General features: G+C 34.8%; 2 protein-coding genes across 4 annotated transcripts; one reads left to right on the top strand and one right to left on the bottom strand.

Moving 5' to 3' along the window:
• The first annotated feature begins 622 nt into the window (after window positions 1-622).
• LOC127873988 (uncharacterized) lies at window positions 623-5,587 on the top strand. 2 transcript variants are annotated; one of them, XM_052418089.1, is made up of 7 exons: window positions 623-1,317; window positions 2,021-2,188; window positions 3,089-3,218; window positions 3,441-3,476; window positions 3,887-3,952; window positions 4,246-4,284; window positions 4,659-5,587. In XM_052418089.1, exons 1-7 carry the CDS (start codon window positions 1,272-1,274, stop codon window positions 4,765-4,767), a joined length of 594 nt encoding a protein of 197 aa, XP_052274049.1. In that variant the 5' UTR covers window positions 623-1,271; the 3' UTR covers window positions 4,768-5,587. The 2 variants fall into 2 exon arrangements, with proteins under 2 accessions (XP_052274049.1, XP_052274050.1); XM_052418090.1 differs by lacking the exon at window positions 3,441-3,476.
• LOC127873987 (putative nuclease HARBI1) lies at window positions 4,825-9,663 on the bottom strand. Of its 2 annotated transcripts, XR_008046474.1 has the most exons (5): window positions 8,448-9,663; window positions 7,976-8,087; window positions 7,047-7,229; window positions 6,175-6,282; window positions 4,825-5,549 (listed from the first exon to the last, which is right to left on the bottom strand). XR_008046474.1 is itself a non-coding variant. In XM_052418088.1 (3 exons), the coding sequence occupies exons 1-3, from the start codon at window positions 7,250-7,252 to the stop codon at window positions 5,384-5,386; spliced, it is 480 nt and encodes a 159-aa protein (XP_052274048.1). In that variant the 5' UTR covers window positions 7,253-7,266; the 3' UTR covers window positions 4,825-5,383. The 2 variants fall into 2 exon arrangements, 1 of the variants encoding a protein (XP_052274048.1); XM_052418088.1 differs by lacking the exons at window positions 7,976-8,087; window positions 8,448-9,663 and having other exon boundaries at window positions 7,047-7,266.
• Between the last annotated feature and the right edge of the window lie 1,463 nt (window positions 9,664-11,126).

Here is an 11,126-nt window from a genome sequence, read left to right as displayed (position 1 = left end):
TTACTGCTTTTTTACAGATTCAAATTTGCGCCTTTCATAGTTGTTGTTTTAATGCGTTAAGGGAGATAATCAAGCGACGTCTTTGCTTAATAGCAAAACGGAGCAAAATTACCGAAAGACACGCAAATTTCGAAAAGTCACTTGTGATTTACAACCGGCCAAAATCTGATTTCAAACGGTCGATTTGGCCGGCGGCCGGCTCTTATTGAGAACCCTGCTCTACCCGAACCGTCCCCCACCCTCCACCCCAGAATCCTATCCCTCCAAAAAAAAATGTTTTTCCTTTTTTATTTTTGAAAAATCATCTTATAAATGACCACACACCCATTGGCATTTGTATAAACTTTGTATTTTTAACAATGTTTCGTACCAAGTAGGGATAAAAGTATTGACACAAAAACATGTTTCTAAGATATTTCTTAAAAGGCCTTTTGACGTCAACAAACAAGTATGTTTGATTAACATAAAAATTTAGCTAGTCATTTCAAAAAAACGTTGAAAAAGCCTATTTATGCAAAATTTACCAGGAAAGAGTGAATACTTTTCTGTTTGAATTTCGTTATTGTGACGTCATAGTCATGACATCACAACTTTCACTGCGTTGCCCGAGTGCGGGAGACCAGGGGCCGTATCCACAAAGATCCTTAGGCATTTTCTTAGTTATTTACTTAAGTTCGAAAAATCACCTAAGGCAAGATTTTCCCTTAAATATTCTTCTTAAAAATTCCTTAGGAAAAAGATTAGGTAAGTTTTTGTCTCGTGCATTTTTTTCCCTCAGTGAAACATAATTCGCCTAAGGAGTGACTTAAGTTTGTTGTCAGGGACATCCCCGGGTTCCCTGTCATAAAAATAGCATCACGATGACGTCGTCATTATAACATACCACGAGATTTCTCGGCACACAAAAATGGCGGTTGTCTCTGTCTAAAGAGAATCGGTTGAATTTTATTACGTGTTTTAATTTCCGAAGCGTGCCACAAGGAGTTTTTATGGAAAACATAAAGGGAGTGACTTTTATTACATGCATACAATGCTTGTGAATTTAAGCAGCATTAAATGCCATGTTTTATTTGTGATTCCCACTGTCGGCGTTTGGGTTTTTTGTGGATCTTAAAATAGCACTGAAGCGATACCGGATGTTTATAGCAGACGGCGTTTTGTCAAAACTGTCAAAATGGAAGAAAAAAGAAAACGCAATCCCAACTTTTCGCTGCAAGATTCCTTGCTTCTTACCCAAATAATGGGAGAGACGCATTCCCGACTTCCATGATATGGACATGTCTTTCCACAAGGTTGATAAGGCTAGATTCAGCAATCGTACGTATCAAAATATTGGTATCAAGCTTTAGACACCAACCAGAGAATCATTTGCATAACACTCAGTCTTCAAAATTAGCTTTGAAAAGTTAATTGCCAGACTGGCCAGCTACTGAAGAATTCACTACATGCCTTTTAATATTTTTATGTTCAATAATAATGTTTTGACACGTATTCCTACAACACTTATTTAAGCTCTTGATTTGTTGGAAATTAAGTCAGTGTTTCAACACAGTATTAGGTATGAATAATAATCTCTGCAATTAAGAAGGATCAGTTTCCACTTGTAATTTTTTTTGTCATCTTAAACAATAACCATTTCATGATTATTCAACGTGAAATTTATTATTGGCCCAACAGTTTTTTTTATATGCTACGGGCATTTTTACATGTGTTAATTTTTATGACTGTGAAATGTCTGTGAGCAGAATGGTAATAATATGCGAATATAGCCATTGCATTATGACAAAAACTTTAAATGAACAATGCGATAAAAAGAACAAAAAATAAAAAATAAACGTTTGATTAAAATAAGTGCATATTATTGAATATTGATCTATTTAACATCATGAGTTGCTAAATGTTACAATGAGTAATATGAATAAAACCATTGTTAATAAATATATTTCATAAACTACATTAACTTGAGCATTATTCATTTTATGTACCTGTAAGTAAAAAAAGAATATATGTATGATATCAGGAATCAGCAAAGCAACAAAGAATGCACTGTGGGTGGCAGTTACTGAAAATTTCAATGCCAGAGCCCAGTTTAGAAGGGAGCAATCCATTTTGGAGAAAAAATGGGAAAATCTACAAAGGGATCACAGAAATCTGTACATGGATTTCCAAAGAGAAATTTCATTGACAGGTACCTTAGATATTAAACTAATTGTTTACCATTTCAAACATTTGTCGGAATGAACTTTGTTTTTGAATGTAAAAGGATAATTATGAAAATTGACATTTTTACATGTAACAGGAATAAATTGCAATTTACTCATGTAAGAAATAGTTTTAAGCTATTTTAATTGTTCAAATGCACATATAGACTGATGTAATTATTTTAATCTCAAAGACCTGTTAATAACATGAAATTATTTCGTTTCACCTGATAGAGGTTTTTTATGTCCCCAGCCACTATAGTGGGGGACGTATTGTTTTTGCCCTGTCTGTTGGTTGGTCTGTTTGTTGGTTTGCGCAAATTTTAACATTTGCAATAACTTTTGCAATATTGAAGATAGCAACTTGATATTTGGCATGCATATGTATCTCATGGAGCTGCACATTTTGAGTGGTGAAAGGTCAAGGTCATCCTTCAAGGTCAAAGGTAAAATATATAGCTTCAAAGCAGCGCAAAAGGGGACATAGTGTTTCTGGCAAACACATATCTTGTTTATATATATAAAAGAATGCATTAAGGAATAAAATAGGTGTTTGTTTCCATCAACATCGCCAAAAAAATAGGTAGGTAGGTCGCCATAACTTTTATAAATTTCATCTTTACATGTTATTTTACACTTTAAAAGGATTATTTCAATGACCAAAGTCTTCCAAATGTATAAACAACATTATTTCAACATAATTATGAGATGGAACAACCTTTATTTTGATAAAACAATGCATTTTTAAAAAATTAATAATAACAATGAATTTTTAATGTAAACTTTACTACAAATCGCAAAAAAAGTTGAGTCGGCAGGGGTTAGTAGAAACAGTGACCTTTTTTAGGCCTAATGTATAACTAAATATGCTGAAATGTATTAAACAGGGCGAGGTCCAATTGGCAGAACATTGTCTGTCCTCACAGAGGCAGTAATTGATGTTATTGGAAAGCAGAGTGCGGCAGTTGTTGGGGCAGCAGGAGCAGCATATGACTCAACATTGGCCTCACTTATGCTGTAAGATTCACAAACAAGTATAATTAAAAATATGTTACTTCCTTAACTTCATATACACAATATATGGATCAATATGGAATAGGAAAAAATGCTGAAGATACCGGAAAGCATTAAATAAAAAATTTAAATTCTGCAAATTAAATGCAGAACAAGCCATTGATATCCCCCTTTTAAACTGATATTGTCTGATTACTTGTTTTTCTTGTGTTTTTAATTTTTCAGTCCTCAACAGTTTGACCTATGTGACAGTGAAGAAAGGTGATTATTTCTTCTTCTGTTTGTGTAATATATATGTTTCAGATGTAATCATTATAAGGCATGACAATCCATACTCATTCGGGGTAGTGGGAACAAACAGCTTTTCTATTTTAGTCATGTTTACTTAAAACACATATTTCACATCCAATACATGCAAATCACATAAAAAACATGTTACAAACCTCCAATTAAATAGCTAAGCATAACCCAAACAGAAGTTGTTCCTTTATTTGCTATTAAATATTTGATTTACTTCCCATGTTAATTAAGTATGAATTAGTTACCAACAATTTAAAAGAAAAAAGAAACTAATGCTGCAAAATTTTCACGTCAGTGCATATTTTTCATATCAATACAAATTCCCATGGCATCTACCATTCAATGTATATTTAATTTGATTTTTGCTACAGATCATCAGTATCGGATGGTCCAATCTTCAATGTAATGGATCTTGTTCCAGTAAAACCTTCCCAAAGGTATGATATAATTGTATAATAAAAGAATGTAAAACATATTGTACAAAGCTGATCTGGTCAGTGTTTTAAAGAAGGTAAATGACATATAAACAGTTAATCAATGCATTAAAACTATCATTACAGTTTGCATCAGTGATACGTGTACATAATGGTATCAAAGCTCACTGTTTTTTTTTATTTTAAGTAATCTCATTATAAAATGAAACGTTTACACAGTTATTTTTACAATTTACAACATATTGTGTAACTATGGCATTTTGTGGCAAAATCTATGTACAGAACTTTTATTTTAGAGTCCAATCATGTTCAACAACAACCAGTACATTGCCAAGGTATTATTATAACATTAATAACAAATTTATGTTTTCAAGCTATAAGCAATGATCACTAGTTATTAAATTATTTATTAAATTATTATAATTATGTAACTTCTGTCACTTTCATTTGAATGCTGCTGCATTCTGATTGTATAATCTGTGCACATGACCGTTTTTTTTTCATTTTTAATTTGTTTTAAAGACATTAAACAATACACTTTACATGACACATTCCTGTCAGTAAATGTATGACAAAATATTGTAACTCAACCAGAAAATTCCATGACTTTGTGTAAACAAACAACGTTAATTGAAAATGAAAACTTTAAATTGAAATGTTCTGACATTTAAAGCATTGCATGAATAAGGTATACATGAAATTTTTTCAGCCCAAATCAAGCGCACTGTTGCTGTTGTAGTGACTCTGAAATGAGAGCCTTAAAGAAGAGAAAACTAGAGTTGCAGATAAAGTTTTATGAGAGACAACTTAAATTGTAAAATGACCTATTAGTTAGTGTTTCTTTGTTAGTTTTTCAATAATCTTTTTTGCAACAGTTTTTATATCATATCAGCTATGTCCCCCGGCCCCCAAACCAATAACATCAGCGATGGCCTCCGACCCCCAAACTGATATTATCAGCTATGTTTTCTGGCTCCAAAACCTATAACATCAGCTATGTTCCCTTGCCCTGAAACCTATAATATCAGCTATGTTCCCCAGCCACCAATCCTATATTAATCAGCTATGTCTCATTCAGCACACATTTTATATACTTGTTTTGTCTTTATCAGATGTAAATGAACACACATTTTTAAGACTTGTTTTGTGTTTATCAGATGTAAATGAACACACATTTTTAAGACTTGTTTTGTCTTTATTAGATGTAAATGAACACACATTTTTAAGACTTGTTTTGTCTTTATCAGATGTAAATGAACACACATTTTTAAGACTTGTTTTGTCTTTATCAGATGTAAATGAACACACATTTTTAAGACTTGTTTTGTCTTTATCAGATGTAAATGAACACACATTTTTAAGACTTGTTTTGTCTTTATTAGATGTAAATGAACACACATTTTTAAGACTTGTTTTGTCTATATCCCCCGTAATTTACAATCTAAAATACTGTTCGCATATAATATCACGGAAGCGAAGTCCATCTTCTGGACCAACATGAATCCCGTCATTGCGCACAGGATCTTCCGGCAGATCATCAACATCTGGCACACCATGCAGCTTGCAGATGTTGTGCAAAACTGCACATGCAATGATCACCCTGTCAATACACATTGTTTGTTGTTTTGCAATATATACCACTTTCACAGTAAAAAGATATTTTTATTGATACAATGTTGATTTTCTTGCAATATATAATGGTTTCATAGTAAAAATGTATTTTTATGTCCCCCCACCACTGTAGTGGGGGACATATTGTTTTTGCCGTGTCTGTTGGTTGGTCTGTTGGTCTGTCTGTTTGTGTCAACTTTAACATTTTGCAATAACTTTTCCTATATTGAAGATAGCAACTTCATATTTGGCATGCATGTATATCTCATGGAGCTGCACATTTTGAATGGTGAAAGGTCAAGGTCATCCTTCAAGGTCAAAGATCAAAAATACTAAGTCAAAGCGGTGTACAAGTGGACATAGCGTTTCTGACAAACATATTTCTTGTTATTTATAATGTTAACAGACAAAATCCTATTTAAAGGCATTCTTTGCAACAAACAATCATTTTAATTTGTATTAATTAAAATGTACATTAATTTTAATGTATATCTTTTTTGAAAACAATGCATAACTCAATATTTGATTAAATGATGAGATTTTACATTTATTACATCCAAGTTACCGACACTTTTATAAAATTTCATAATGGTGTCTGAAAAAAATATATTTACTTGCACGTTTTTTCTGGAGCAAGTCTAACTTCTCCATGCAGAATTCCCCATCTGCGTTTCAGCTGTCCTATGCCCCGTTCAACCTTGCTCCTTGTCAACTTGTGTGCCCTGTGTTTAAAAAAAGTTAAAATAACATTTTTTATGTTATCGCTTTATGATTCCATTATAAATACCAGATTTAAAAAAGGGCTGTTTGTCAAACATGCATGCCCCCCATATGGGCTCTCCGTTGTAGTGACAGCCATTGTGTGAATATGTTTTGTCACTGTGACCTTGACCTTTGACCTAGTGACTTGAAAATCAATAGGGGTCATCTGCGAGTCATGATCAATCTACCTATCAAGTTTCATGATCCTAGGCCTAAGCGTTCTTGAGTTATCATCCGGAAACCATTTTACCATTTTGGGTCACCGTGAACTTGACCTTTGACCTAGTGACCTCAAAATCAATAGGGGTCATCTGCGAGTCATGATCAATCTACCTATCAAGTTTCATGATCCTAGGCCTAAGCGTTCTTGAGTTATCATCCGGAAACCATTTTACTATTTTGGGTCACCGTGACCTTGACCTTTGACCTAGTGACCTCAAAATCAATAGGGGTCATCTGCGAGTCATGATCAATGTACCTATGAAGTTTCATGATCCTAGGCCCAAGCGTTCTTGAGTTATCATCCGGAAACCACCTGGTGGACGGACCGACCGACGGACCGACCGACAGACTGACATGTGCAAAGCAATATACCCCCTCTTCTTCGAAGGGGGGCTTAAAAATTGGTATGTTAAAAACATTATTTAAACATGCTTATGGCGATGAGCTGCATGTTTAAGTCAAAATAAAATATGATCTGTTCCATTTATCTTTTTACACTGACCTGTTATACGCTTCCTGAGCGTTATTAGCTGGTCTCACATAAGGCGTCAACAGCCAGCGTTTGCAGGGATACCCACTATCGCCCAGAAGAAAGTGGTCATTCTGTGGAAGCAGGTTTCTATCGAAAACTTGCCACAGCCCACTTCCTCTAAGGATCCTGCTATCGTGGGTACTTCCTGGCCATCTGGCGACAACGTCCATTATCATGTCATGAATGAGACAGAGTTTTGGAGGGACAAAATCAATTAAGGGGACAAAACTCATGAAAATCCAAACTTCAATTACTGTGAAACAGCTCTTAAAATTTTTGGACGGACACTGCCAAATAACATCCATCCATTTCAGATGGGTGTTAATAAGGTTGTTAATGACTTATAAGTATCGCACTTGACACAAGCAGCTATAATGTAGACAAGAGCACTGCAAAACGGGTGCCACGCTTGGGTGCAAAAAAACTTTTTTTTTGTTTTTTAAGAGGTCACAGAGACCTTGACCTTTGACCTTGTGACCCAAAATGAGTGTGGTGTGTAGAACTCATCGAGGTGCATCTACATATGAAGTTTCAAAGTTGTAGGTGGATTTTAGAGCCAATGTTAAGGTTTTAGCACGACGCCTAGGGTGGACGACGGACGCCGAGCTGGCTATGACAATAGCTCGGGTTTTCTCGGAAAACAGCCTTGCTAATAAAATCAACAATACTTCAATTAAATGACACTGTGTGCATTAAGAAAGTCAAACAATAAAAGGGTTAAAATCAACAATAATACAATTAAATGGCAGTGTGTGCAAAAAGAAAGTCAAACAATAAAAGAGTTTTATCACAAAGCACAATGTCTTTTCATATGGGGAATACACAATCTGTTAAAAACACAATGGTTTACAACATACGATTCACTTTGTGACATATTTTACAATTTTAAGAAACATTACCTGTGTGTTGATGGAATGGTAACCCATTCTGTTCACGTACATGGGTTCATCAATAGATGGTGCCTGGATCTGTACATGAGTCCCATCTATGACACCGATCACATTTGGGAATCTAATTAAAACAACATGCAGAAAATGCAGTTGTTAATAAATTGAACAAATACCTGTTGCAAGGGCACAATTTAACACAATTATATGATATTCCTATTATATAATAGGATTAATCAAGTATTTTCATTATCAGAAATTGGAACAACAAATATCTTATGAAGTGAAGTACCTAGCAATATGAAAAAATCCTTGTTTATTCCTGTTAAATGACTCAATGGTTGTTGGGAATCTAATGTGTCTCCTCACAACATTTTGGGAGCTCAGTTCATCAAGTGTTTGAGATACTGCTCTCGAAACACTTGATTGAGCTACAGAGTGCAGATCACCGGTGTTGAGCTGTATCACACCGGTAGCCAGGTACCTCAGTGTGATCAAGACCTTGTAGCCAGTAGAAAGGCTGTGGCTCCTGTCAGTATTGGGGGCTAAGGCAGCATCCAGCTGGGCAATTATATATGCCAATGTGGCATGGTTCACACGATACCTCTTGTACAGATCATCATTGGTCAACTGTGCAATGTCAATTCGCTCACGATACTCCCGAACTGCCATTTTGCTGCAAGCTGTATAACCAAAATGTTGAAAATATCACAATGTACTGTATGAATTGCTATATGGTAGAAAAGTAACTTACCATCAAATATATCCTGCCATTTATGGATTGATTTTCATTATCTTGCAAGGCAAAGTACATACAAATACTGGAACAGTGTTCGTCCCGATATAGTATAGATTAAGCCCAGCAAGATTTGTAACTTTTATTTCATACAGTATCATCTTGGTGACCGGATATTCCGAAACGACAATGTTGTTTTTTCATCTCCAAATTCAATACAATGGGGGGATTGGGCGTCTGTCATTTTGTAACATAACGTTAAAAATGGCAATTGAATTGATAATAGAAAACACAATCAGTTTTAATTACTGGTTACAAAAATAACCGATTTGGTTACAAAATGATCGATTAATGATTACGAAATAACTGAAAATGCTTAGCTACGAGTACGAAACGGCTATGCTACGAAATGACCGTAAACCCAATTCAACATTTCCGGATTTTCCTCGTTACTGACTCAAACAAACAAGTATGATTCTTTCATAAACACAAAAACACTTCACATCAACTGCTTTTAAATCAGTGTTTACATTTGTATAACAAAATAACAGCTTGAAACCAACGTGCGAAAACTTCCTCGATCAATTCCTTATTTTTTTACATACGGAAGTAAACATTGCAACTTCCTGTCTCGCTAACAAATATAAACGGGTAGAAACAATTACTATTTAAATCAACTGCACTATCGATAAATTTATCAAAAGAAATAAGATACACCCACCGATTGTGATGATTTTCTAACTTCTCTCCTTGAAAACAGGATTCCGCGTTAAAATGGACGCTACGTTAGTTTTTTCCTTAATATTTAAGGGTCCTCCGGAGGTTCCTTAAAAGTTAAGGCGAAAATGCCGACTTAAGGCAAAACATAAGGGCATTTTGTTTTGTGGATAATACTTGAGGAATATCTTAAAAATTAAGGGAAAATAGCGAAAATTAAGGGGAAAGTATGTAAACTTAGGCAAAAATCTCCCTCAGGATCTTTGTGGATACGGCCCCAGACTTACTGGCATCATCTCGCACGTGATGATCGGGCTTTCCTTGCTTCTTCTACCGTACCCGCTTTCCTACATATATTTGACAGTATATTCCTGTACGTGGCGCTCACTGCGTTGTACTGGAACCAGCTGTTCGACCGGATATTGTTATTCTTCACGGAGCAGGTATTTAAAAATAATGCTTTTATACATAGTAAGTTTATCGGTACTCTATGTGTGGACAGAAATTGTCGTTTGATCAACATAGCTTGATTTGATTTCTAATAAATAATGTTAAACGTACATGACCTTGCTTTAACTCCAACATTTTCTGAAGTACCGAGAATGAGAATGACACTATTTTTAACATATCCATTTGTTGTTTTTATGAAACGGTCAAGTAATCGGTTTGCGCATATGAAACCTCCAGAGAAAGTGCTACGCTTCTTGTCTCAGGTAGTGTCTAACCTCAAAATTTCTTTCCGCCTACCCACCGAATCACTACATCCGCCGATTACCCCAACGTCAGATCCACACTTTTACATTGCTTCAACTGCTACAGCTGCTCGTGCTTTGCGTGTTCGGGTTTTCGCCCATTCCCTATATGAAGATGGTGTTGCCAATCTTGATCATGGCCCTGATGCCAATCAGGTAATAGGTAACGGTTTGGTGACCGTGAGAGTGTGTGACCTTAGCAATAGAACAAAACAGTTCCAATCACATAACGCATTTCCTTCGCTAACAATAAGAACTAACAGAGGTCAAGGGAAACCAGAGGATGATTTGTATTAATATTATGATTGTCTGTGGGCCATAACTCCTCGCAGTGCTATCTCCCCATGCAGGTTTAAAGAAGAAAGTACATTCACAATTATAACCTTGCATATTTTTATGGATTTTTAGTGTGTAACTGTATTTTTTATTTCATCCAAATTATTGTTATTTTCGACGTCGGTGAACGTTTTTTATTAAAAAGGTTCATAGTCAAAATGTAAAGAAAAAAATACTTTTAAACATAAAATAACAATAATATTTGAATCAACAATGATCACGTGGTATGTTATTTCGGTATAGATACCATTTGATTATCTGGTTCGTTTAAATGTAAATACACATACCAATAAGGATCAATAAAATTTATAACAAACTAAAATAATCCACACATTGCTTTAAATACACGAACGTAATTCAGAAGTCATACTTTATAAAGCATTTTCAACTAAATTGCAAAAACAAATACTCATTTAAAATCGCTGAAATTATGTTATGTCAATGAAACTACTAGTGTTAATTTAAAATGTTTCTGCTCACAATATTGTTATACAAGTGAAATGTATATTTCTTTCAGGCGGAAGCTTATTCCTCGGTTTATCTCAGCGCGCCATCTAGCGGCACTTGATGGTCACTAATATTATACACGTCCAATGTGGATTAGTTTTTAACAAAGGTGTAC

Source organism: Dreissena polymorpha, chromosome 3 (assembly GCF_020536995.1).
Source record: "Dreissena polymorpha isolate Duluth1 chromosome 3, UMN_Dpol_1.0, whole genome shotgun sequence".
In the NCBI taxonomy this organism is placed as follows: domain Eukaryota; kingdom Metazoa; phylum Mollusca; class Bivalvia; order Myida; family Dreissenidae; genus Dreissena; species Dreissena polymorpha.
Note: the sequence above shows the minus strand (reverse complement) of the source record. Positions and strands in the feature narration are given on the sequence as shown.